This window comes from Lichenostomus cassidix, chromosome 14 (genome assembly GCF_008360975.1).
Source record: "Lichenostomus cassidix isolate B80296 chromosome 14, HeHo_3.0, whole genome shotgun sequence".
NCBI lineage: Eukaryota > Metazoa > Chordata > Aves > Passeriformes > Meliphagidae > Lichenostomus > Lichenostomus cassidix.
In genome coordinates this window covers 14,208,678-14,235,887 of record NC_139495.1, presented here as the reverse complement: position 1 = coordinate 14,235,887, position 27,210 = coordinate 14,208,678, and the positions used below count along the sequence as shown (strand labels likewise).

General features: G+C 48.7%; 1 protein-coding gene and 1 long non-coding RNA gene across 8 annotated transcripts in view; one reads left to right on the top strand and one right to left on the bottom strand.

Moving 5' to 3' along the window:
* Window positions 1–744: 744 nt before the first annotated feature.
* The window catches only part of DNAAF8 (dynein axonemal assembly factor 8), an 89,009-nt gene continuing 62,543 nt past the window's right edge, over window positions 745–27,210 (bottom strand). For all 7 annotated transcript variants that reach the window (XM_085075083.1, XM_085075084.1, XM_085075085.1 and 4 more), the window contains 10 exons: window positions 26,353–26,427; window positions 24,814–24,867; window positions 22,724–22,893; window positions 17,215–17,410; window positions 13,721–13,806; window positions 12,690–12,810; window positions 10,519–10,736; window positions 8,515–8,600; window positions 4,132–4,201; window positions 745–942 (listed from right to left, as the gene is read on the bottom strand). In XM_085075083.1, the coding sequence (XP_084931209.1) occupies window positions 865–942; window positions 4,132–4,201; window positions 8,515–8,600; window positions 10,519–10,736; window positions 12,690–12,810; window positions 13,721–13,806; window positions 17,215–17,410; window positions 22,724–22,893; window positions 24,814–24,867; window positions 26,353–26,427 (1,154 nt within the window). In that variant the 3' untranslated portion in view covers window positions 745–864. The remainder of the gene's footprint in view (window positions 943–4,131; window positions 4,202–8,514; window positions 8,601–10,518; window positions 10,737–12,689; window positions 12,811–13,720; window positions 13,807–17,214; window positions 17,411–22,723; window positions 22,894–24,813; window positions 24,868–26,352; window positions 26,428–27,210) is intronic.
* LOC146430931 (uncharacterized) lies at window positions 5,890–7,213 on the top strand. The gene is made up of 2 exons (XR_014855191.1): window positions 5,890–6,099; window positions 6,682–7,213. It is a non-coding gene; the product is annotated as an uncharacterized LOC146430931 (long non-coding RNA).

The following is a 27,210-nucleotide window of genomic DNA, read 5'->3' as shown; positions in this document are numbered from 1 at the left end:
CTGATATTGTGATGCACAAAACTGCCCCAGGACTCAAGGCCACACCAGAGCAGAGTCTAGATCTGAATCTTTGCCTTAGCAGGGCAGGTAGGAGGCAGGTAGGAACTTTCTGGGTTGAGAAGAGTCTTTCCCAAAGAAGAAAAGATCCCAGTGGGTGCCAGGAAGGCTGAGGACCTTTCTATTAACACCAACTTCCTTTCACAGGGCTCCTAGAAAAGACCACAGTAGGATAAGTGGCTGCTGGAGGAGGAAGAGGAGGCAGGGCTGTGTGCCCGTGGAAGGGAGCAGGATGTGGGCAGGCAGTCCATGACAGGGCTTCTGGAGCAGAGGCAGGTGAACATTGAGCTGTCCAGCTTGTAATGTGATTGAACAGCTCTGCCTGGTGTACTGAGCCCTCCAGGGATCCAACCTTCCCTCTGACTCTTTCCATTTCATTTGCTGTGGGTTTGTCTTTGGTTCAGAGAACACAGGAGCAGCAGCAAGCAGAGTCTCTGTCCATGAAGTCTTTGAGGCCCGGGGGAGGTGGAGTCCCCAGGCACCTGAGGGGCACACAGCACTGAACACCTGCCCCTGCATTTCCTTCCTGAGGTTTTCCCAGCCAGAGGAATGCTCCAAACCTTGCTCCATGGACACAAGAAGATTGTCTCCAGATGGGAACGACGGCTATAGTTCAGAGAGGTTTGTTTTGGATGCTGAGCCTTCCCAGCCTCCCACCACTCTCAATTCTCTGACTGATGCTAATGCCACACTTCAGACTTTGTGCTTTAATTCCAAACAAACATTAGTGTTCCTAGAGCTGGGGGTGTCCACGTGTCCGTCTCCACAGTGGCATCCAAGGCTGCCTGGGGTCCTTGCCCATCTCTGCTAGCAATCCTGGGATTCAATTCGGTGGATGCTCTCTGATGTCAGGGAGTCAAAAAGGCAGCAGAGCAGCTCCTGGGCCTGGGGAGGAGAGAAGAAAAGGGTTAAGAGAGAGCTGTGAGTTCTGTGCATGGCAAAGTAACTTCTTTCCAGAGGCAGGTTTCTTGTGCAGAGGCTGTTTGCCAGGCTGGATTAATCCCAGCACAGAGGTTGCTGTGAGTGTCCCACAGCTGGGAAATCCCTGCTCGCTGTGATGCTCAGGAGTTGTTTCCAAGGAACTGAAGAAAAGCACTGACATGCAAGGTGTAAGTGGCAAATCTCCTCCCACCCTGGCTGCTCTGCCTGTCCTTCCCAAAGCCAGCCCTGGCACAGCTGTTTCTAAGCTGGAGAGGCCAACGTGGTGCCCAGGGCTGCAGTCCTGCAATCCTGACTGTGCTAATGAGCACATCCCCAAAGCACTGCAGAGCCCATGCTGCCGCCCACCCCACACAGCCCTCGAGCCCTTCTGCCAGCCCTGCCTCTCCTCACAGCTTTGTAGGCTCTTTTGTAGGACTCTAGCCCTTCTGCCTGCTGCTGAGGGGCAGAGGATCATGCCAGGAGGGGCTGGCAGGTGTTTGCCCTGTGTTGCTCTGCCCCAGTCACAGGTTTCAGGTGTCTCTGGAGCAGCCCTTGTGGCTCCAGGCAGAGCAGAGGAATTAGTGCTGCCAGGGGAGGCTGGACTGCTCCCTGTGGGCTCTTGCTGAGGGACAGGGACTGTGTCACCCCCTGCTCTGATGGCTGATGGTGGCAGGTCAGTGATGTCACCAAGGGACAGCCGCCTCATCCTCACAGTCCCAACTGCAGGTGAGGGGAAATGTCCAGCCCCAGGACATCCCAGTCCCCAGGCTGGAGCACAGCACCCTGACCACTCTGTCATCACTGGAGACATCCCAGTGATGGGCATGGAGCAGCTGCAGGGACATCTGGGACATCTGGGACATCCCCATGGCAATTCAACAGCCCCAAATTGTGGCACTAACAAACCATGGCTCTGGCACTTCCAAACGTGAGCTGTGCTGAGTGTGCCCAGCTGTGGCACCTGCAGGGTCACTGGTGAGAACAGGAACTTCCAGAGCATGGATCTGTCTGCTCCTAAGGCAGGTGTTTCACCCAGGGCAGGTGAAGGTGCTCCAGGAATACAGCAGGAGCAGGCAGACAAGCAGCCCAGGCACAGCTGTCAGCACTGCAACAGGCCACATTTGGAAAGCTGATTTCTCATCCTATTGCCTAATCCCAAATCCCACTGGGAGCGAGGATGATATTCCATTTCACTACCATGGCTCGACTCCACCAGGAAAGGCTGCAGCTCTGCTCACACCACGAGGATTTGAAACCCATGTTCATTTAACCCTCCTGAACTCTGCCTGAAATCGTGTTGTTGCTCATTAGCTTTGCCCTGCAAAGCCTGGCTGACATTTCATAAACTCATTAGCAGGAGATCAGAGCTCCAACATCATTCCTAGGGCCATCCTTTGAGGAACAGATTCCCCGGTGTGTTTGCTCCTCAGATCTCACTCTGATTCCTGAACCTACCCTGAACTGGGGAGGAAAAAGCCCATTGGAAAACCACCAGGAGCTGCTGCTGTGCTGTTTGTATCCCCAAAGGGATGCGCTGCTGTCCCAGGACTGCACTTCTGCTCCAAACTCTGAGCTCCTGCAAGCAGCCCCTGCTTCCAGAGGGATTGGATTGTGCATCCCAGGCTGCCAGAAGCAGGGAGAAGGGCTGAGCATATTTGCTTTTTCTCCTCTCCAGCACAAAAAGCCCTCTGAGCCTCTCCCTGATAGGCTCATTCCCCGGCGCCGGGAAGCAGAAGGGATTTTATGTCAGGCCCAGAGATGTAATGTCCTTTCAAAGCAAATCAGGAGGCAGCCTGGACTTGCTGCCCTGTCACATTCCTTGGCAACAGCCTGGCACCCTGGCAGCAGCCGGCACTGGGCTGTGACAGCCCTGCAGCTCCGCAGAGCCGTGCAGGCAGAGCTGCCCAGGCACTGCAGCGCCGGGAATCCCACTGCGCCTGTGGAAAACAGCAGCTCAACGACTTTGGGCAAGTTGGGGTAGTTTTGTCTGTGTTAAAAGCAGGAATGCACACTTCAAAGAGGGCTCTGTGTCTTTTAAGGCTCAATCCTTAGAGCACTGGTGCTGAAGGCAGCAGCTCTGATGTGTTAGATGAGGTTACAAACCCATCTCGCTCTCCTGCTGGGCTTTTATTGGGGAGAAAAAGGGATCCAGAGGAGAGGTTTGTCCACTTGCTACCATTTCTCACTCTCCACAGTTCTTTTATCACAGAATCACAGAATGGTTTGGGTTGGAAGGGACCTTAAAGCTCATCTCATTCCACCCCCATGCCATGGGCAGGTACACCTCCACCACAACTTTACATCTCCTGGTCCCAACTCCTCAGGCTCTGCCTCCTCTATCCAAACCTCTCATTTGTTCTGAACTAAACTTTGATGATTACAGCCAGAATTTTGAATGTATTTATGCAGTTTATTCCCATTAGCTGCCCACATGTCTGGAGCTCAGCGTTTCTTTTCTTGGGATGAATTACTGAGAAAATATTCAGCTAGACCATCCCTGGAATGGCTAATGGCTTCATGCCTCCTCTTCCACTTGGATCTGTGCTTCTGAAACGCAACTTTGAGAACACAGGACATGTGCCAGCTTGGCCATAGGGCTGAATGAAGATTTCCTGTCACTAATTTTTGGCAAATATCACAGATATTTGAAATTGTTCCCTGTGAGGGTGGGGAGGCCCTGGCACAGGTTGCCCACAGAAGCTGTGGCTGCCCCTGGGCCAGGCTGGACAGGGCTTGGAGCACCCTGGGACAGTGGAAGGTGTCCCTGCCATGGCAGGGGGTTGGAATGGGATGAGCTTTAAGGTTCCTTCCAACTCCAACCATTCCATGATTCCATTATATTCTTCTCAGTTGACTACTGATTTTTCAAAAAGGAAACTGAGTTTTTATGGAAAATAAAGGACCTTTATCAATATCTCCAAATATTTTGGTTCAAAACTGTGTCCCCACTGTAATGTGGGGATGGTTTGACAGGATTTTGCTTCCACCTTCTCCACATTCTGGGCTCTCAGCCTAAGCCCAGGCTTGGGGCAGTCATGACTTCTGTCTCATAAAAGTTACCATTTTCTTTCAAATTTCAACCAACATTGACAAGTTTCCTTCATCACAGGGGCATAAAAGACACACATCTTTACCACAAACTTCTCCACTTGCCTGATGCTCATTTTGGGGATAAAGGAGATGCTCTGCAGTGTCCAAGACCGCCTGGTTCTGCCAGCAGGCACTGGGGGCAAAGAGAAAGGGAAGCAAAGTTAGTCTGCTATGTCAGCTGGGAAGGAGGGAGATGACCCAGCTCTGGGGAGCTCTGTGCCAGCAGCTCCAGCCACGGGCATCTGTTACTGCTCCTCTAGACACAGCTAAACCCTGCGTTTCACAAAGCTTTGTGGAAATGGCTTTGCACTACTTAAATAGAAACCTTCCACCAAACAGCGATGTCCAGTTGCATAATGATAGCTCTGGGGTGGTGGGAAATGCATGTAAATGTGGGTGCACAGCTCTGGGCAAGGGGCTTTTTGTCCACCAAGATAATCTGGGCGTTTCCCCCCAGTACCACCATTTACTAAACTGAGATTTGAACCCAGTGAACCAGTGCCTCCCCAGTCCTGGTTTTGCTCTGGCCTTCCTCAAGCCACAAAATGTATTCCAGAGGAATCAAAAGGCAAGGTACAAATTTCAGAAGTGCCTTTTAAACTGACTGCGTGCACACTCAGAGCCTCAGGCTTGAAAACTCTCCAGAGGCTTTGGAATCCACTCCCTGCTCCCTGCCCCCATATCCAGGTATTGTGCGTGGCAACAGTTTTCCCTTCACTGGTTTTCAACAGCTTCGAGATTTTACACCCCATGTGTTCATTTTTTTTCTTTTTCTTTTTTTAAAATTTTTATTTCTACACCTCCTTCCCCTCCAAAGCTCCCCGGGATGAGCTCCTATAGGGATAACATCGCTCCCTGCTAACAGCAATTAACACTTGGGAAGAATGTTTCATCAGAGAGAAAAAATCCAGCTAAGTTCCTTAGCACTTGGCTTCTGTTCTGCTTGCAGCACCTCGTTTAAAGGCAGGACGGCACAAAGCCTGGCCTAAACTCGGATTTTCTCCTGCTGCAGCTCGGATTTGGGGGTTCTTCAGCCAAACCCTGCCTACTGAGCCGAGTTAACCAGGTGAGCTGCTAAATCTGTGCACAACACAGGTCCTGACAATCGGAAAGCGCTTTTTAAATGCTTAAAGCATAGAGGAGTAATCGCTGTGGAATCAGCATCACCTCTTAAGGCAGCTAAATCTGGTTTGTCATGCATAAAAAGCAGAGCATGCCTTCCTTCCAGGAGTTGCTTTGAATGTAGTGCTGTAAATTCTTGCCTCTGCCACCCTGCAGCCAGGAAATGTGGCTGTAAAAACAAGTTGTGACAGGGAAAATTCAGCTGCTTTCTCCCCAGCTATCCAGGCAGCCGGATGCTGACAGAACAAGAAAGGTGAGTCCCACATCATTTTGCCTTGTCTGTGGAGAGGATGGTGTCACTTCCCTCTCCGGGTTCTCCCCGGGGTCCCCATGCTCCCTCACCTCTCCCAAACCCTTCTCTCTGCCCTAGGAGCTCCTCTTGGCACACTCCCAGCCTCTCCCAGATTCCTGCTTTGGCTCTACTTTTGGCAGGCAACCCAACTCCCAGGCTGCTTTTGTGGCCACACCTGCATTGTTTGTGTCCTTTTTTCCGTGTTCTGTGGGTTTTTGGTGCAGAAATAATGCCCTGGATGTCCAGAGTGGGCCCTGCTGCTGAACAACAACCATAGCAACGATGGTCTGGGGTGTCTCCAAACCTCCCAAAATCTGCATGTCTCTCCCTGATGTGCCACTGGCAGAGCTGGCTTAGGAAAGCTTTAAAAAGCTCAGGACTAGGAGCAGCTACACTGGCAGAGCCCACATTGTTCCTCTCAACACCTGATTCCTCCTTATCCCAGCCCATCTCTGACATCACAGCCAGCCTTCCATACAGATGGGAGTGTCCCTCCCCGTGGCACAAAGCCACAGAAATGTGCCTCAGCTGTGACTCAAGTCCCAGGGCTGGAAAATAATCCTTTCACCGCGGTGAGGCTTCAGCAGTGCAGCTGAAAAATGCAGGGAACTGGGCAGGTATTGGAATCCTGGGCCTTGGCAGTGAGAGTGAGATAAATATTCAGTGATTTATCCGGGACAGAAAGGGCTGATGGAGCTGTAAGAGTAATTAACCTCTGGTGTTATTTAAATTGAAGATGTCTTGGCATGAAGTGTCCTTGGGAGGCACCAGTGAAGTCAGCCTGATTTTAAACAGTTCCACGGCTTGGGAGACAATGAGGGTGTGAGCTCCTCATCTCCCTGGGGATCTGAGCCCTCCCTCCTCCCACCCTCGGGCACACCTTGCTGCCCCTCCCTTCCACAGGCATTTTCCATCATGAAGGCAAAAATGGTGGGGTTTTTTGTTTTGTTTTTGGGGTTATTTTTGGATTTTGGGTGGGGGATTTTTTTGTGGGGGTTTTTTTGTGGTTTTTTTTTTTTGGTGGTTTTTTTTTTTTTTAAGAGCTGGTTTGAAATGGCTCTGTGATCACTGTTTCTGGCACTGGGGGGAGAGACAGAGTGGATCCTGCTGTTTGGGGGTTGATCATGCTGTTTGGGGGTAGATCCTGCCCTTTGGAAGTGTCTCCTGACCCCCACAACTTATGCACAGGTATTTTGCAGTTCAGCACAGAAGTTCATCCTTTGTGCAGAGCAGGCTGAGGGGTGAAGGTGCAGACAGTGGCACCTGGTCCTGCCCACTCCCTTCTCAGCCCCTGGGCTCTGTGAAAGGCAGGAGAAGCCATGGGAGGTGTCTCTGGAGGCCTTGGGATTGCCCTTGGAAACACACCAAGCCCACAGGAGAAGTGCAGAGCTGCAGCTGACCCTGCCGAACAGCACCTATGGCTGTGATGAGCTAAGTCTGGAGAAAATAAAGAGGTGGAAGGATGTTGAGTGACCCTCCCAGAATTATCTCCATTTCCGAAAAGCTCACTTTTTTCCTCCCCCTTGTAATCCAGGGAAGCAGTGGGGGAATTCTCACCACGAAGATCTTGGGTAACTTGCTCTTTTCCTCCCCTTGCAGAGTGGAAGGTTTGGGATGTGGCTCCCCAAGGGTGTGATTTCAGATGAATGGAAGCAAAGTCAAAATGCTGCCATTAGCTTAAAAACATTTTTGAAAGGTTACCAATGAAATTTGTTCCAACTATTCCTCCCAGGTGTGGCCCTGTAACATTTCATCAAAACAGGAGAACTCTGAGGTGCAGCAAAGTGGATGTTCAGCTTTGATCCCTTAGTGCCTGCAAACTCCAGCATCCCTGAATCCCTGATTGCTGTCCCACTGACAGCATTCCTGGAAGTCCTCCAGAGGCTACAGCCAAAGTCAGGACAGTGCTTTTGGCGTGGCTGCTGGGCTGCTCCACATGGGATGTGGCACAACACAGACTCTTGGTTCCTGTGCCAGAGGAGGCATGTGGAGAGCTGCACATCCCAGTGCCAAATACCAGCCCCGTGCAGGGAACCCTTCCCTCTGGGGAACACAGGGTTAATTGCCCTGCAAATCACTCCGTTTCACTAATCAGTCCCTGCAGAGGGGTTCTGTTTGTTTTTCCAGGCTTATACATCCTCTACCCAGCCTTTCTGGTGATTTATTTAAGAGGCTAATTTTTGATTTTGCTCTCTGGCGTTTATTTTAAGGTTTGGTTTTTCGTTTGTTTTTTTTTTTCCCAGCAAACATAAAATCTGCTAAGATACTTCTCCTAGGAATTTTATTGATTCAGCAGGTCTATTCCCAATGTGACTCCTTATTTCAGAGAATTCCCTGTGTTCATGGAATCACACTGGCAAGCCTCATGGACACTGCATGTCCTTAACAAAGAACACAACGCGGTATTTAAAGGTCCTGAGTGGAGGATACGTGATTTGGAAACTGGGGGACACTCTCAGGTATTGGGTCCTCATGACAAGACAGACATTGAGGGGCTGGAGTGTGTCCAGAGAAGGGAACAGAGCTGGGGAAGGAGCTGGAGCACCAGGAATGGCTGAGGGAGCTGGGAAAGGAGCTCAGCCTGGAGAAAAGGAGGCTCAGGGGGACCTTGTGGCTCTGCACAGCTCCTGACAGGAGGGGACAGCCAGGTGGGGGTCAGGCTCTGCTCCCAGGGAACAAGGGACAGGATGAGAGGAAATGGCCTCAAGTTGTGCCAGGGGAGGTTGAGGTTGCATATTGGGAAAATTTTATCACAGGAAGGGTGGTCAGGCACTGGCACTGGCCCAAGCCAGTGGCAGAGTCACCATCCCTGGAAGTGTTGAAAAACCATGTGGAAGTGGCACTGGAGGCCTGGTTCAATGATGAACATGGCAGTGGTACTGGGTTGCCAGCGGGACTTGATCTTTCCCAACCTTACCAATTCCATGAGCCAATGAGTGACCCATGAACAGATAACTGGGAAGAACAGGTTGCTTTTAGCAGAAGCACAGAGAAGAGGGTTGCCCTCCCTCAGAGCAGGAGCTCCTCCTTACCTGTCCAGCAGGGAGCTCAGGGAGGTGACAGTGCTGTCCCACTGTGCTGCCAGCACCAGGCACAACCCATCCTTCAGCAGGGAGCACTGCAAGAGAGACAGGAACAGAGCTTTGGTGCTGCTCTGCACATGAACAAGTCTGGCTGATGGCTGAGGGACAGGAGCCACAAAGTGACAGATCCTTCCCAAGGGAGCCAGTCCCATGTCAGAGCTGCTGTCATCCCTACAGCCCACCTGCATTCCTGTTCCCCTCTCTGTGGGAAAACCAGCAGATTATCTGGGTGTGTTATTCAGTCCCTACATCTGCTGGAAGCAGGAACACCAAGACAGGTAAATATTGAGATCTTGTAGCAGAAACACTCATTACTTGAAGCAGCCCATCTCCCTTCCACCAAGGGAAAGCAAAGGCTGTAACATTCACCTTTGGCTCAGCAGTGCCAGATCCTTCTGGAAACACGCCAGCTCTGCCCAGGGCCATTTATCTCTGACAGGAGCAAGGAGGGATGGCCCTGCTCCCCCCACACTGATTTGTCCTTCCTAGAGAGGTGTGCCCATTCCATGTGCAGAGGGATGGATCCTCGGGGGACTCAGGGGACTGGAAGCAGTGCTTACACTAATTGGCTGCTGGATGTAATTGCTGTTCCATACAGATGTACTTCAAAGGGATGCTGTCAGTTTAAAAAAGCACAACCTGAAAAGAACTTACCTGCTCCTGTTACAGATAACACCCAAGACTTAGGACTGAGAGCTGGAAGGCCCAATGTTTGTGTTTTGTGCAGGCCTGCTGTGGTCTGACAGCCCTTGGGTGATTGTTGCTTTGCTACTGCCGCTGTAATTACCTTCCCCCCTTGTTTACTCTCTGCTGCTGACAGCACTTTCCTGCACATTCCACCTTCTAGCTTTGCCCAGGCAAGGTTCCTAACTTGGTGGGCTTCTCCTACACCAAGAGGAAAACAGTCTGGGCCTGGTTTTCTGCTGCTGTGGAGCAATGTCAGCTCAGCACATCCCAAGCCCAAACCCCAGGGTGGGCTGCACCTCGAGCTGTCAGCACCCACTGAGAGCCACAGACTGCTTTGGGCTGGAAGGGACCTCAAAGCTCATGCCATTCCATCCTGTGCCATGGGCAGGGGCACCTTCCACTATCCCAGGTTGCTCCAAGCCCCATCCAGCCTGGCCTTGGACACTTGCAGGGATCCAGGGGCAGCCACAGCTTCTCTGGGCAACCTGTGCCAGGGCCTCCCCACCCTCACAGGGAACAATTCCTTCCCAATATCCCATCTAACCCTGCCCTCTGGCAGTGGGAAGCCATTCCTCTTTGTCCTGTCACTCCATCCCTTGTAGAGTCTCTCTCAATCTTTCTTGTAGCTCTTTCAGGTACTGGAAGGCCACAATTAGGTCACCCAAAGCCTTTTCTTCTCCAGGCTGAACAATCCCAATTCCCTCAGCCTTTCCTCCCAGCAGAGCTGCTCCATCCCTCTGCTTATCCTGGTGCCTCCTCTGGATTTTCTCCAGCAGCTCCACATCCTTCCCATGCTGGGAACCCCAGAGCTGGAGGCAACACTCCATGTGGGAAATCTCTGGCTTGGGCTCCAGGGCACAGTCCAAAGAGTGAAAGGGTTGTAGAGGAGGATTAATGGGGTGTGATTACAAACAGGGAAATAGAAACTGTATTTTTATAGAGAAACAAGACAGGAGACAACAGCAGAACACACAGAACGGAGCACTGATGGGTGACTGGAATGAAACATTCAATAAATAAATGCTGGATGGGCCATTCCCATGAGGGCTACGTTCACACAGGATGGTGTTGAGAGCTCCCAGGGATGCAGGAACAGCTGAAGTGTCCCCACTGCTCACATTACTCACCAGAGGTGCCAGGGCTCAGAGGCAGTGTCACAATAGTGCCACCAAAGCACGTCTGCTCAGGGCAGCACATCAGAGCAAGGCAGCAAAAGGCTCTTCTTTTGTGCCAAGGAAGCAAAGCCCAGCTCCAGCTGTTCCATACCTTTGCTGCAGCACTGCCCTTGGCCCTGCTGAGCTTCTGGGAGATGCAGAGAGCCTGAGGGGAGTCCAGCACAGCCAGGCGAGCTCCTGTCAGCACCAAGCCACTGCCCACGAGCTCCTCCAGCAGCTCCACGTACGGGGGGAGCTCCGAACCCCGCAGGATTATCCCAGGCAGCACCAGGCAAGTGGTGTGGCACAGGTTCTCCAGCAAAGGCTGACCTGATGGGAAAAGAGCAAAACACTTACTTGGTTTCTCCCCCCAGCAACTCGCAGCCCTCTCAGTGCCTCTGCCCTGGTGCAGACACAGCCGTGGCAGTCGGAGGCACTGAGATGTGCTTTGGGATGCTCATCCCGAGCTGCTGCATGCCTTTGTGTCTCTGTCTGGGGATCACAAGGCAGCAGGAGTGACCCCATTTCAGGAGTCAGACAAGGACAACTGCTGGTTTGCTACAGGAGATACTATTCCATTTTCATTTTTTTCCAAGCAGAGAAAGCTGCTAATCCAGCTGCTTTTATAATCCCAAATGTAATTCTGCTCAGCATACGTGAGGCTTAATGTATTTCATATTTTCCTCATGATAAATCTGTCTGCCCATTAGGCAGCAGCTTTGTGATAATTATTTGCTGGAAGGAAGTTTCCTTGTGTGCAAGAGCTTCCTCTAGTGTCCAAGATGAGCCCAGAACGTGAGTGATGTGTCTGCTTTGCTGGAGGCACTTACGAGATCGTGCCTGACAGTTCAGAGATCACGTGGACTTGCTTTTCCAGGGCAGTAACTCTTTGAAATACATTTCCTGAGACACAAACACATCACGGCTGTACACTGCTTTCCTTTTTACTCTGCTTAGGCATCTTCAAAGCTAAGATATCCTCATGCAGCAGGAAATTAGGGGCATGTATTTTGAGATTAGCTCCTGACACTGAGCTGTGCAAAGCCTGCAGAATACCTCTGCTCTCTCCACAACAAGCTATTTTATTATTTTATTTTCTGGAATCTCTTCTAAAAATCAAGTGCTTCAGTCATAGCAAACCTGTGCTACAGGCCTGGTGCTTTCCCATTGTGCATTAGGATGATGGAGAAAACACCCTTCCAAAATAACCTTGGGAAAAATCCTCCTTCAGAGACTCCCTGCACAAAAGTGACTTGGTGTTCACACCAAGGGCAGAGCTCTCAATTTATCACCCCCTCCTTGCACTTCTGCACCTGCTGGTATGGAACCAATGCCCCCCTGAAGTCCTATCTCAGGCAGGGCTGGTCTGTGATTCTGTCACATTTTTATCATGCTCCTCTCCTATCCACAACAATCTTGGGATTAATGACTGCAGTGATCAGTTGTGGCACAGGAACATTTTCTGAGCTGCCCACATGGCTCACATCAGAACTGGAGCTACAGCAATGAGAATGACCTGGTTCTAAACAATTCTATTCCCCAGGGAACACTACAGGGATGCTTTACCTGGTCCCTGCTTGTTTATAAAGGCTTGGGATCAATCCACAACATCCCAACGGGGGAGCATCCCCTGTGTCAGTGCCACCTCCTGCCCCTGCACCACAGCTGTGTTTACACATGTCTATCAAGTCAAATCAGCAGGAAAGGCCCTGAGAAGCTGCTGCATCCCAGGGAAGTGTCAGCCTGGCTGAGGCTCCAGCTCCCAATCACAGTCAGCCTGGCCATTGCTGGGAGTCATTTGGAGCTGGCAGCTGCTCAGCAGCACTGGGAACTGAATGAGCTCTCAGCCCAGCTCAGGAGAGTTCTCTGGCCATGCTGCCAGCAGCACTCCCTGCACCAATTGATATTTATCTACTCACAGAACAGAACAGCTCACCAGTGCCCAGCTCTGCGCTCCAGGGGAGGCTCTGAATGGACACAAACCACCAAGGTTGTGCTGAGACACCTGGGAAGGCTTCAGTACACCAGCTGTGTTGCCAGGGCTTGTTCTGCTGCTGCTGTTAAGGTCAGCCCTTCTGGACAGCTCTGTCATTAAAGCCCTGAAGTGCTGGCAGGTGAACAGTTAAATGCTGGACTCCCCTGGAGCTGTTCTCTGCAGCTCAGAGCTGTCTCTCCCTTCTGAAAGGACATCAATACCCAATCTTTCTGCCACCAGATGGTTCGTCTTGCTGTCCAATTAATCAATAGCAATCCCAATCTATAACAGGAGTTACATTTCCTTACCAGGACTGCCTGGCTGCTCGGAGCTCAGGACATTGGGATGTTTTCCTGGGTCACGAGTTAGGATCTTGCGCTGCTTCCTGATTGCCAGGCTGAGGATGGGGTCATGTTTCAGGTTATGGATCTGCAGGAGGGAAGGCAGGGAGGGAGGGAGAAGCAAGTCATGTGAACACATTACCTAATGAGGAGGGATAACACTCCTGAAGTATTGATTCAGGCAAGCTGTGAAGCTTTTGTTGCTGTCGTGTTCCTCTGTAATTGCCAGCCCAGGAAACACCTGCTTGTCTGGAGCTACAAGAACATTTTGCATGCATTCTTCTTTTTAATTGAGCCTTAATTCAGTGCAGCATCTCATCATGCTTTGCAAGGTCCCACACCCAGACATCGTTCTAAGGTCTCCACTCCCAGCTGTTCAAGGCCAGGAGCTCAAAACCTGTGTGAATCTGACAGCTTTACCCAGTGCCACACTGGGGTGGAACTGAGTGAACTGGCACAGTCACAATGCCCTGCACCAAGCTGCACATCCACATTAGTGAAGCCCACGACAGATGTGGCCATTTCCAGAGTTAATCTCCTTGGACCATCTCAGCTGGGTCACCTCTGAGCCACAGCAAGGCTCAAACATTTCCATCCCTTTGCTGAGCAGATCCCAGCCATTTTTACATCATCAGCCATCCCATCTCATCTCCATCTCTGAATGATAGAAAGCTGGTAAAAAACCAGCTCCTGGGTCAGGTGTGCCTCAGCAGTCAGGGTGATGCTGCTATCCCTGCTCATAACCTGCTTGGAGCAGGAGCCCTGAGCCCTCCCAAATGTACAGCAGAGGTGACTGAACAGACAGATCTGAGGCAGCTCTTCCCACTGAGGCTGCCTGGGTCAGGGCAGAGGGAGCACAGTGTGGGAGGAACATCCCCAGGACAAGGAAACACATCCAAAGCAGCATTATGTAAAGCATAATAGGAAAGAAGTCATGGGATAGCAGGGCCACTGCTCTGACACAGCAGGACAAAGCTCAGGAAAGGGCACATTCCTACCTCTTCATCCTGACATTGGGCACAGCACAGCCCTTCTGGGAAAAACAGCTTCACATCCCGCACAGCCATTGCATAGGATTTGGAGCCTGAGAGATAAATACAATGAGAAGATTCTCTCAGGCCATGAATTAAACATTCTCTAGACTCACACTCATCTTTTGGAGAGATTGATGATGTGCAACTCACTGCAGTAATTGCTTTAAAGGCCAGCTGTTCTGTACAGTAATAGCAAACATTTTAAACCATTATATTTAGAATAATTCCATTGCCTCCTTGGTGTTTTGATTCTGTCCTACTATCACTCAGCAGCTTCCTCATGTAAACAAGACTCTTTCTATTTCCTAACAGTAGAGCTGAGGGAATCATGTTAAGGAGACTGTGAAACCTTTCAATTCCAGCTCTAAATCCTGTTGTTGTTCCTTTACTTCTGGATCACACCAGGCTGCTCTTACTGAAAGGGAAGAGCTACTGGTTAGTAAAATAAATGTGCTTAGTAACAATAATGCAGGTTCCAAATATGCTGGGAACTCTGACTGACCATGGAAATCAGAATTAGCACGAGGCATTGCTGAGGGAATTACATTTTTCTGTTCACCTCTGGTCAAGAGAGGTGAATTGAGACTGAAACAGTCAGAGAAATGACATGAGGATGACAGGAGGAATGGAGAATCATCTGAAGAGTTAAACCAGACCTCGGCTCCTTTGACCCAACATGACCCAAAGCTGAGAAACAATCTGATTTCTGATAAACACTTCAGGGTAGGAAAGGTCAGAGGTGTAAAAAGAGCTACTTAAAATAAAGTCCAGATAAAGGCACGGGAACAAACTGTATGTGGCTATATTTAAGTTTAAAAATGTAAGAAGATTTTTAGCCCTCAAAGCTCTGTGACATCCATCCAGTTGGGGTGGGTGCTTATGGAAGGGAAAACGTGATGGGCTTGTCTGTGAGGGAATTAACTGAACTCAGTGACTTGAGAGGTCCCTCCAGGCTTAGCAGCTGAATATTTCCCTATAAAGCAACAGTGTTATAAAGCATTACTCAAAATGTTTGGAGATTTGTGGATGGAAAATATTAGAGAGGGAAAAGCTATTTCTATTTAACTGGAGTTTAGATATGTTGTCAATGTGCTGGCACAGATCCATCCTCCTGGGATGGAATATCCTGTGAAATATTACCACCTTTGAGGCTCCCCATTCAAAGAATCCCACCTGAGAGCACTCAGCCCTTTTTGAGCTCCATAATTCCAGGTATTCTATAGCCAGAGTCTTTAAGGCAGCAGTTTCCAGTCCTGAGGTTGTGTAAGTCCCCAGTGTATGAGTTGGGCTGGGCTGGATCCTTTTCATGCCTCCACAGCAAACCTTGAGTGCTTCAATCATTTGTGGCATTACAGAGAACACAAATGCTCCCAAAATGAGCCTTTTACCCCCACTTTGCTCAAGGTACAAGACAGTGGAAGGTGCATTTGTAAGAGCTCTTTGGATGCAAGATAAAGCAGAATACAACAACTTCCCAAGCCCCAGAAAGATGGGAGGGTGCAGGTTTACCTCTGCAGCTGAGCCCCAGAGGATTAAAGCTGCATTTCTTGGTTCACCAGTCTCCCTGGAACTCCATCTTCTGCTAAATTGCATTTCCCCTGTCACTTAGGGAGGAAATAGTAAGAGTTTGCTCTGCTGCAGGCATTAACTGAAGTACTTCCTCAGCTAGAGCAAAAGTAGGAAAGCTTTGTATTCCTCCTGGGAAAGGAAGATGATCTTGCACAGTGTCCCAATTACTGATGGAAAGCTCTTCCTGCTTGACTTGTAGGTAAATGTTTCACCTGTGCTGGAGGACAAGCTCTGGGAGGTGCAGGGAGTTTGGAACACTCTTTCCTTATGGCTAGATGGCTCCAGGAGGAGCTGGGTCAGATCCATCAGCTCCAGCTGCACCCCTTCTCCTGGAATGTGTGCAGGGAGGGCTCTGAACCAACCCCATAGCTGTCCCACACTGCCCATGCTGTGGGGTCAGCAGGGCCAGGTCTGTGCTCAGCCCACACCTCAAAAGCAGCTTCAGACCTCATCCTAGGGATCTGAGGGGAATCACAAGGATCTCTGTTACACAGGGAGCTCCCTGTAACTCCCCAAAAAAACCAGGATGAGACTCAGCTTCTCTTGCTCCTCTTTCACTGAGTTTTGCTGGGGATGCTGCCTCTGTAGCAAACATCTGAAATTTGGCATATATATTACCCATCCTTAGCCATGACTGAGGAGTTTCAGGGCAATCTGGATACATAATCCATTCAATCAATCCAAGAGCAAGAGAAGCAGAGGCTGATAATGGGAAAAAATTGGCTGAAGGGCCCTGAACACTTTCTTTGGGGTAGACAGATCCTACTCTTCAGTCACTCCCACAAATCCTGCGGGATCATGGTGAGAGATCTCTCTGGCTGAGTCCTAACCTAAAACCTTCAGGATTAAAGAAGATTCTGCATCAAGGGGTTGATTCTCTTCATTCCCTGGCAGTTCTCAGCAGCCCACTGGAGATGGATGAAAAGAGAGAGTGATTTCACAGCCCAGGATACAACAGGAAGAGCCAAATAATCCAATGGATCTTGTCAGGAAAGTTCTTCTGGGACTTGAGGGCACACAGTGCTTGCCAGCTCACCTGAGCTGACAGAAATTATTGCTTTATTATTTTTCTATTACTTTAACTACTTAGAGGAAAAACACAGGCAGGGAGCTAACAATGCTTAATTCCACGTGAATTTTGGAATGACATCCTTCCCTCCTTGTGGCAATAATGCTGGGCTCTCCACAGGCTGCTCTCTCCAGGGATACTTCTCATTTTCCCATCCTTCACCCCCCACTCTGCAACATCCCAGTGCCTCCCTGCTGGCAGAGGAGCTGGGATGGTTCAGCATTTCAAGGATGTGCCTCTGCCTGTGTCCCAGAGCTGGAGAGAGCCTCTCCAGGTGGAAAACAGCTGGAAAGAGCTTTTCCAAATGGAAAACAGCTGAGTTTCCCTGCTTGCCTCAGCCAGAGCAGGTTTGGATCACCTCTCTCCAGCCAGCCATCAGCCTTTTGAGACATTACAGGAACTCAGGATCTTTGAGTCTTTGTGAACTCTTGGAGTTGACCAATGGGTTCTGGAGACATCAGGAAGGGACACACAAGCAGGGAAGACAGATGGGTTCTTGGGGATAATTACAAAATAACCAAGCTAAAAGTACAAAATGACCAAGCAGGGGAGAGATCAAAGGAAATCTGTTCTGATAAAGACAGATCTAAGGCTGTTTTGGGAAGAACCCTTTTTGGAATACATCTTCTGGGAGAATATTTCATTGCTTGAGACACACTCAGCTCAGCCACCAAGAACATAAGGAAAGCTTTCTAGGGAATAATGGCCTCCACTGCCTGCCAAGGTTGGATCTGTAGTGACAATGCAGGAAGGAACAGTTCGTAACATATTTTTCATTTGTGTATCTGAGCCTTTGGACTTTTCTTTTCCAAAAACCTACCATAAAATCCATTCTGGACTGTGCTGGTGCCATACTGAGCCCTCCAGAGGTGTGGATCCAGTGTTTGGGCCAGCTGGGGATCCTCTGGCCCCAGGAGATCCAGCAGCTTCTTCACAGCATTGGGTCTCTGCAGGCACAGCACGAGGGCAGTGCCCGAGGTAAGGTAGGCACAGTGAGCTTCCAAAGCAGCTGGGTCCTGAGAAGAAATCAGAGATGGAAAAGGTTATAAGGAACTGGTGAGCACTGGGAACATCCCAGCTCTCCTTTGCCTAGGAAGGAAAGCTGTGAGTAAGCAAATCTGCTCTTGCTCCTTGTTTTCTCTCCTCTTTAACACACTGCTAGTGTACTAAATATTCCAAAACAGAGAGCTCAGCCACCAAGCAGCTCCTGTGACATCCAGCAGGTCACAGGAGGGCTGTTCCTCCAGGGGGACATCTGGATCAGAGGCAAACATGGACACAAGGAAGAACATCAGGGTCATAAATGCTCTGGGATGAGGAGCCACATTGAATTCTTCAGCTGATATAAAATGATTGATGACAAATACCAGAGCTTTGCTTTATGAATTCACAAAAAGCAGGACTCCCCAACACACACACTGGAGAGTGAATTCCAGGCACTAGTTAGGATCAGAACTAGAGCTTAAAAGTAGGAGGGGCTGCAAGAAATCCATTTGTTCTCCTGGCCTTGTCTGATGCCCTTTGCTCCACAGCAAATTTCTCCACCTTTGCTCCTTTTCCATGCAGGGTCAGCTCAGCCTGTCCTCACTCCTGAGCAGAGCTGCAGAGCTGCAGATCCCCTGGGATCTTACCCTGAGGAAGGATGAGTGGAAATGACAAGCAGCAGCCACTGCACTGGTGGAAAAATGCTGCTCTGAGGGCTGGGGACAGCCTGAGTGCCAGAGTGCCCAGGGAAAGGCAGCAGTGCTGGGGGCAGGCAGGTGGCACAGCATTCCCTGCCTTGCTGACTGCTTTAATGAAGGAAAACCTTGGCAAGCCAGGCTTGCTGCAGATGTCTGGGCTGAGCACAAGGTCAGGGTGCCCACAGCAGCTGCAGCTCTGCCTCCTCCAGCTCCTCCATCTGAACAAGGTGTCAGGAGCATCCAGCTGTGCCTCTCCTGCCCCTCCATCTGAATAACATGGCAGGAACATCCAGTTCTGCCTCTCCTGCCCCTCCATCTGAACAAGGTGTCAGGAGCATCCAGCTGTGCCTCTCCTGCCCCTCCATCTGAATAACATGGCAGGAACATCCAGTTCTGCCTCTCCTGCCCCTCCATCTGAATAACATGGCAGGAACATCCAGTTCTGCCTCTCCTGCCCCTCCATCTGAACAAGGTGTCAGGAGCATCCAGCTGTGCCTCTCCTGCCCCTCCATCTGAATAACATGGCAGGAACATCCAGTTCTGCCTCTCCTGCCCCTCCATCTGAACAAGGTGTCAGGAACATCCAGCTGTGCCTCTCTGCATCCCACAGTGCAGCAGCCAGGGCTGGATGTTCTCTCCAGCTTAGAAAACAAGGGCATTTCCAGCTCCCTGCCAGAATCAACCCATGGCTATTTACTTTTTTTCCCAGTTTTTCAGGAAATAAAAACAAGAGAGGAAAAAACACCATTTGATTCAGCTGAATCACGTCATTCACAGAGGTTTTAATTCCTCTATTTTTTAATCTTCTAAAAGCAGCAGAGGATAGCTATTCTCTAGATAAAACATTTCCAGAAGCAAATCCTATCATTTCATTTAAAAATATGGAGATAAAACACTTCCAGGCCTCTCTGCTTTTCTATCACGTGAAACCATTCACTGCCTTTGACCCAAATCTTCTCGCACTCGCCTGCCTCCTAAATTGCATCTCTAAGAAGTAGGTTATGAATTGACAACTACAGGCTCAAGCCTGATATTCTCCCCTCTGTTTGCAAAGGCACAATGATCCATGAGGAAGCCCCCCAGCTTAAACTGGTGAGGTATTTAAGGGGTTGGATGTGGAGTTTGTCAGCCCTCCTGCCCCAAGGGCACAGGGTCACATCGTGTGACGCAGGGGCTTTCTGGTGACAAGAGCTCTGCTTGGATGAGGATGAAGAATTCCAGCTTGTCACAGTGTACTGCGAAATTGTGACATTCATTCAGTTCTGTATAATAAGAAATAATCCCTTCCTGCTTGAAATTTTTGTTACTTAAAAAAATGGATTTAATCCACTTTTCTATGGGTTTTCTCTTTGGGCAATGAAAACCAGTGATGTTTTCAATGAAAACTTTCAAAAGGACTGATAAAACATATCAATATTCATCCAGGTTAGAAACATTTGCAAAGAAAACATTCAGTTTCTGTTAAACAGACTAGAAGAAAGGAAAATACTTTGTTCCAGAGCTTCTAACCAGTGATTTTAGATCTAAATAATGAAACTCTTCCATCTTTCAGTTGTTCCCCAGCAAATCCATGGGGTTGAGCATGATGTATTTTCTAATTCCTACTGATGGTGTCAGGGAGTCAAGGTGACTCTTTCCTCCTGACAGCTCCTCACACCCACTCCACACTCCACCAGCCCAGCACTGCCTTCATTGCCTTCATTCCCATCCTGCCTCCCCTCCATCCTTGTGGATCCTGAGCAGCTGTGGTGGGGCTGCCTGTGTGCAGCTGCCTGGAATTCAGGGAGCAGTTTGGTTGAGAGGAAGTTCCAGCTGTGCACTGGCTCGGGAGGACTAAGGGGATTAAGGAGCAGCGGAATGATCCGGCTGCCTTTAGCGCTGGAATCACAAGATGGGGCTGCAGGGAATCGCTGAGTTCCTCAGTCCAGTGACCTGCAATCACATCAGGTAATCCCTGACAGCAAGAGCAGACCTACTGTAAAAATAAAGCCAAAACTGCCAATCTCCACAAGGCTGGATGTGCTGAAAGGAGATCCAGCCTCCCTGGGCAGAATCCCCCAGGAACAGATGCTTCTCTCTGTCTGAACACCACTAGGTCATGCTGAAAGCTGGGGAGATGAGGCCAGCTCTATTTACATGACCTTTATTTTTTATAATCATTATTAAACTGCAGCTAAAACATCTTGTTATGGCTCCTGTGATTCGATAACCTCGGCAAAGAGCGGAGCAGTTGTTTTTTATCGTTTTTTATCGTGCTCCAAAGGCCACGCGCCGCTCCGAGCTCGGGGGGAGAGTTTCAGTTGGAAAAGCAATCACGGAGCTGAGCTCATGCTGCCAAGGGTATTTGTCAAGAGCATGTAAATAATACATTAGAAAAGAAAAGGAGATGTGAAGTTGTCTTGTTTGCAGCGAATAAACCCAAATTTGCTCTCAAGTGCTGTGTACACACAACAAACTGGCACATCCCAGCGCTTGGGAGCTCTCTAGAGATGGATTTTGGAGCACACTCCAGGTGAAGCGAGAAAAATGCCTGGACAGAACTTCTAGGAAGGACAGACACACTGGCTCCTTCTTCTTCAACAGGACATCTCGTCATGGATCATATCAGTATCTCCAAGGGTGTCAGAGGATGTTGCCAGGCTCTGCCCAGTGGGGCCCAGCAAAAAGACGAGGAGCAATGGCCAGAAACTAAAACACAAGTTCCACCTCAACGTGAGGGAGAACTTCCTTCCATGGAGGGTGGCAGAGCCCTGGAACTGCTGCCCAGGGAGGGTGTGAAGTCTCCCTCTCTGGAGACATCCCAACCCCACCTGGATACATCCCTGTGCCTCCAGGTGATCCTGCCCTGGCCAGGGGGTGGGACTGGATGATCTCCAGAGGTCACCTCCAACCCCAGCTGGGATTCTGTGCCCTGCTGAATTGCAGCAATTTGCCTCATTTTAAGCCCAGCATCGCATCCCATTGTGCCATTAGCTGAAGAGCAGATTGGTGATGGATATCCCTCCCATCCAAATGCTGTACACAGAATTCAGCTGGGAAAAACAGCCCTGCCCCCACGGCTGCCACTGAGCCACTTACACATCGGATTTTCCAAATAACCCAGTCTCTGGAGCCTGCTGAGGCTTTTTCAAAATCTCCCTACTTGCCTTGGGAGCTCAGCCTTTCCCAGCCCCCCTGCAGTGAGAGCCATTCCAACAGGTTCTAAAAAGGAGCTGGAGCCCCTGGATGGCAAAAAGCATTTCCCACTGGCTGCTCCCCCTAACCAGAGGCAGTCCATTCTCTTTGCTTCCTCACTTCCAAACCCTGCTTTTTCTCCATGAACAAAACCCCACCAGTCTGTCATTTTTATACTCATTAGTCACCAGCTCTTCAAGGCGACTGAATCAATGCTCCACAGCTGCTCTGGTGTGTTGGAGAACTCCAAAAACAAGGAAATTTTCAGGAAACAACCTCTCCTCACATTTACCCCTCCACATGCATCTGCATTGCTTCCTGAGGATATTTAGAGTTTTTAAGATGTCTTCTGTTTCAGATGATCAAAAAAGCATTTTGTATTTAGCTCTGTGATTACATATCATTGGGAAGCACATCCCCATCAACTCTAATGGCCACTACCTCGCTCTTACCAGTGTAAATATTTAAAATTCAGAGGCTCTGTTCACTGCTATTATGCAGAAGGTACTAATTGTTCCAGAGCACTGCTTTGGCATGTGCCTGTTTTCTTCTGGAAGCCTCTATCAAGAATTTCTAGGAGACAGTGTTATAAACTTTCCAAATTTAACCCAAGTGCAGTATCTATTATAAAGGTTTGTTTTCTCTAAAGTCAATTGGTTAAATGTCTTCAGGAAAGCAATCAAGTAACAGGGTTTGTGTTGTTTTTTTTTTTCCCCTCCCCCAAGGGAATTAAAAGAATAATAATAAACTGCTCTCAAATGCCCAGAGTTCTGTTCTCTGGTTTTCACAATATCCTTACACTCAGGGTACGTCAGGTTGAGGAAAGAACAGGTTTCTAATATCATAAAAGAGCAGAAACAAACATCTATTTTTAGCTAATCAACGCCACAATGCCCTAAGATTTAAGAACCCTCTTTACTGTCTATTAACCACGAGCAAGGACAATTTTCTCTCCTTGCAGGTGATTTTTACAGCCTGGCTCCCAGGATTCAGCTGGGTCTGCAATGCAATCTCCGGTAACAGCACTTCGGAGATCTGTGTTCCCTGACAGTGCAGGGAGGGTTTCCCAGGTTTCCTCATGGAAGGAACCCAAGCACACGTGCTCCCTGGATGTGCCCTACCTGCAATGACCTGCGGGGAGGAAGAGAGGACACCTGTTTGGCACAGAAAGAGGCAGAGCTGTACAAACTCAGCAGCAGCTGCACAGATTCTTGGGAGGTCCTTATCGCCCACATCCTCCCCAAAGTTTTGTTTGGGAGAAAGCAGGGCTGCTGCTTCATGGCATGTGATAAAAGAAGCCCTGGGCACGTCAGCTCTCCTTGCGCTGATAAGGCACAGATCCGATCGTTCCGTATAGCTCGCTCCCAGCAACAGCTCCGAAATCCCGGGTGGGAATAGCTGGGTTTTGCAGGAATGGATTATCCATTTCCCCGCCCCAAAGGTGAGCACAGAGCCGCCGCTCCCGGCACCAACCTGCTGCACTCCAGAGGGCAGGATTGCGGAGGCACTGGCCGCTGCCAGGTCCAGGTGTTTCATTCCCACCACGCTGAATTTTTCCAGGTGTAAATCGCGGAGGATCCTTGGGAGGCTGCGGCTCCAGAGCCCGGGTTTGATGAGCAGCACTGTGCAGAGAACCTGTGCCCCTGCAACAAAGGAAATGCAGCCGTGTTTGTTTACAACCCGTGCAGGCATCTGGGGATGAGGGTTAGGGGAAACCTGGCAGGAAGTTCACAAAAATCCCAACCAAACAAGTCCGTAAAAACCCGGGCATATAGGATTATTTATTTATTTGGGTTTGCTTTGTTGGATTTTTAGTTTAAAATATATATCTGAAACAGTCTAGGCTCAGAGGTTTCTCCCCCAAGGAAATCTGCTCCAGGTCCAGAAACTTTCTGTGGCAGCTCTTTCGGATAAGGTTCAAACCTTTATATTCTAGATTAATGTTTTAAGAGAGATAAAATATTCCCTTTTACATTTTTCATGTGAACTGTGGTGATTATATGATGCAATCCTTGAGCAGCTATTACATTCTTACTCTGGTGTTTTGTATTTCTGAGAGCTCTGTTTCAGAGAGGCACTAACAACCCTGACAGGTCCCAATTAATGTCATAAACCAATTATGAATAGAGTTGTGTCTACCAAAATTGACATTCCAGCAAAAACTTTCTGCTTCTGACCCAGCTCTCCCAGCAGAGCTGCCAGGATGGTGCAGCACCATGAGGAGCAGAAAACAAACCAGACCAAGACAGCTTTGCTGTCTGATGATGGAAAATGGATTTAAAGACAGAAAATACATAAATTCCATTTTAAAATGACAGCATTTTAAAATTTTTAGTCTTGCTAAAGTACTTGCTACTAAGAGTATGGTTAATATTTTATCCTTATAACGTCTTTTGGAGATTTATTGGCAAGTGCAGTGTCAGAACCAGTCTGTGAGGCCTCAGGAACTGCTGGTGCTGAACCACATCAATCAGCACAGGGGAACATCCTACAGGCTACTAAAACTGATCCAAGCTGATGTGTTTGGGTACAAAAAATGTCATTTTCTGTTTCCTGTATACCCCAGCACTAATTATACAGATGTCAATGCAACAAAACATCAACAAGGCTACCTGGAACTTAATGCTCTTATTTCCAGAAGACAAGCAGGATTCATGGCACAGAAACACAGAATCAAAAATAAAAACCAAGGTTATTCCCTCCCCACTCGATATGGAAACTTAACCCTCGTGGTGCAGGGAGCCCTCCTGTTCAAGATGTGCTGTTTTCCTCACTTTGTTCCTGAACAGAAAGGTTCCATAGCAACAGCCTGGAAGTGCAGGAGGCTGCTGGGCTCCACCTCAGCAACCTCACCCGTGTGTGTTACGTAAGCACTCAGTGGCCTCCAGATGTTTCACTCACCATCTGCTGCATTTTTGGGCAGATATTCTCATTCTTCTGCTGTGTGAGTCACTACCTGCTGCATATTTAGGGACTGCAGACAATTCAAGAGGATTTGCCAGCTTGGTTTGGTCAAAGACACCTTGTCACCCAGAGCTGGCTTTCTCTCCTCAGTGATTATAAGGGACAAGAATTTAGAGAAAATACCACTAATTACCAATGGAACAATCTCTGCTGAGCATGAATTACCAGAGGTACCTGTTTGGCAATGCTCAGGCCTGCCTGATTTCCATCTCTAGCTCTGGCTGTTCAGAGCCCTTCCCAGTTTTCCTGATCTTTATTACAAATTTTCTACTTCATAATATTTTTAGGTGTCTTCCTCACAATCCTTTCCTTTTTTTCTCCCAAACAATTACTACATAGGTTTTGATTTCATAGCCTAACTGTGAAAACAGGGTTTATTTTCTATGCTATTTATATTTCATACTTTAGATAGGTGGGTGACTTCAACTAAGTATGAACCCAAGATGAGCAGATACCATATTTCCTATCATGCTAAGAGTATTCCAGCCTAAGGAACATGTTGGGATAATCCTTTTGCAAATTTTGGGCTGCCACATCCAGATGATTTCATTCCACCAAGTCCTTGTCAAACCACATTTTTCCATTTGCCATTCTCTCACCTGCTTGCAGGTAGGAGAACAGGGACTCTGCACGGCACCTCCAGCTCTCAGCCACTGAGGAAGAGAAGCAGATTGGAGTGAGTTTTGTGTGTTCTGAGACAACAATCTGAGAATTTTGCCATCAGCTCTACATAAAGCAGCCAACATTACAGTGACACACTGCTCTTTTAGAGGCTTACACTGGGACATGGATGGATTGATTTCAGATGTGCTGGGACACCCTGGGAGGTCACACTTCCCCCTTCTCTGGTAATCCCAGCAGCACAGGCTGAACAGGCCTGCAAGTCCTAAATCATGTTGGATCTTGGTTCCTTTTTCTGGGATTTCAGGGAGTGGCTGACAGTGGTTTTAAACCCATTTGTGCTCCTAATATTCCACAGTCAGGTCTGATGCTGCTTTGTTTCTGGTGTTCTCAGAGCTCAGGTGTTTTGTTTGATGTTCTCTCAGAAACAAGTGCTGGGGATCCTGACTGCTGCTGAAAAAACCTTCCTGGCATCCCCCAACCAGCCAAAAAAGACTGCTCCAGTGGTTCTTCAGGAGATCAGGGCAGGATGAAAGGAGTCTGGTGAGTCAGAACTTAGGGCAAAAGCCAACAGAAAAATGTTCCCTGCAGTTCAATGTAAAACCTGCAGTGACCTGGAGAGGTGAGGAAAATCAAGGCACTTCAGTCACATGTGAACTGAGGAGTTATCTAGATCTAGGGCACAGTGAGGAAAATCCGCAGCAGATTGATAAAGGACTTCCTTTTCCAGTGATTGGCAAGTTTAGCTAGTGTGACATGCAAGGTAGATAAAACTAAACTCTGTTTATAAAAACAAAATTACCATTTTTTTGGTATTTATTACTGTCCAAAATCCATGTATTTCTACTTCCCAGGGCTATGTATTGGGAAGGTACGTAGCCAAAGTGTTTTTTTTTTTCTAATGAGACCTCTTTCTCTTTCCACATGTCTGTTGCAATAATAAGAACACAAACAGCAGGTGGAACCAGCCCTAAGGTCCTTGCCTTGTTTTGTCACTTTTCAGCCTCACAGTACCAGATCTTTTCCTTAGTACTGAGGTGAGCTGAAAGAATTTTTAGGATCTGCGAATCCCAGGGTGACCCAGGTGGCACTGGGATGTAAATGACATGGAGACATTCCATCTGAGACATAGGAAATGCACATTTTGCTCGGATTTCTTGTTGGGCAGTGGTGATCAACACATTTTCCCTCTCTAAAACACCATGAAAATCATTGGTTTTGGGATCTACACCAGCTGAAGAGTTGGCATTAATTACTCTTCCAGCTGACTTTCTACTGCAGCCCTCAGCAGATCATTCTCAGGACTGGGGAGAAGAAATGATGTGACAATTCTCCCACCTTCCCCAGCACCAAGTGGATCTAGCTGGCCTTTCCTTCCCAATTGCCTGGGATTAGGATGGCTCACCAAAGGCTCACTAATCCCATTTTAATCCCTCTGACAGAGGACATCCAGTTTTCTTCAATCAATTTAAGGTCTAAAATGACTTGGTTTTTTTCAAGAGGCAGCTTGTGCTTACCTGTGGTCTTCCCTTCAGGCCTGGAGCTCCTGCTAGGGGGTGGCAGGTATTTCATAGCAGGGCGGTGTTCTGCATCTGGAAAAGGAAGGACAGGTGTTTTCATGGATTCAAAGATGGGAAGCATTCCCTGTCTGGCGGTGGAGGGTTACAAAGGTAATTTTATTTAGCAGGGCAGACATTTGACCTGCTATAAAATATTGAAGAGTTGTTCTCGAGCACAGAGGCCTCTCCATTCCTTCCACAACAATAAAAACATGAGGCAAAAATGGAATTCCCTTATAAAAGAGATGGTGCAGGGAGCTGAAGTCGTGCCTCAGCTGTGCTCCTTTGCTCCTGACAGTGGCTTTGGTGGAAAAGACTGGCACTGCCATTCCAACCTCCCTCAACAAACAGCTCACAGCCCTGCTTTCCTCTTCTCCTGCCTTTCCATCTCAAGGTAACTTTAATCAAGAGCTGCAGTGCATGAATTCTTATGGTTGTAGACACCACTTTGGGATGTCTGATGCCTTCTTTTCTGAAGGCTCCTCTTCTTGCTCGCCAGCCTCACACACAACACCCACACAGTTCACTGACAAATCCAGCTTGCTGGGAGCCTAAACCCAGTATCTCTTCCCAGACAAATCTTTCTTCTTGCTATTCAGTAAAGCCAATTTGTTACTCCACACTCCACAGGCACAGCAGGTTTGACACAAGTGTCTAAGTTTGTGTTGATGACAAAGGAGTTTTCTTCCCCAAGGAAAGATAAAGGAAGAGCTGCAAATTCAAAGCACGAATGCACTTATGGGACTGCATCACTCCCCCTCAGCTGATACATGGTGTTACCACAATCTTTGATTTCTCTCTGCTTCTAAGGAATCG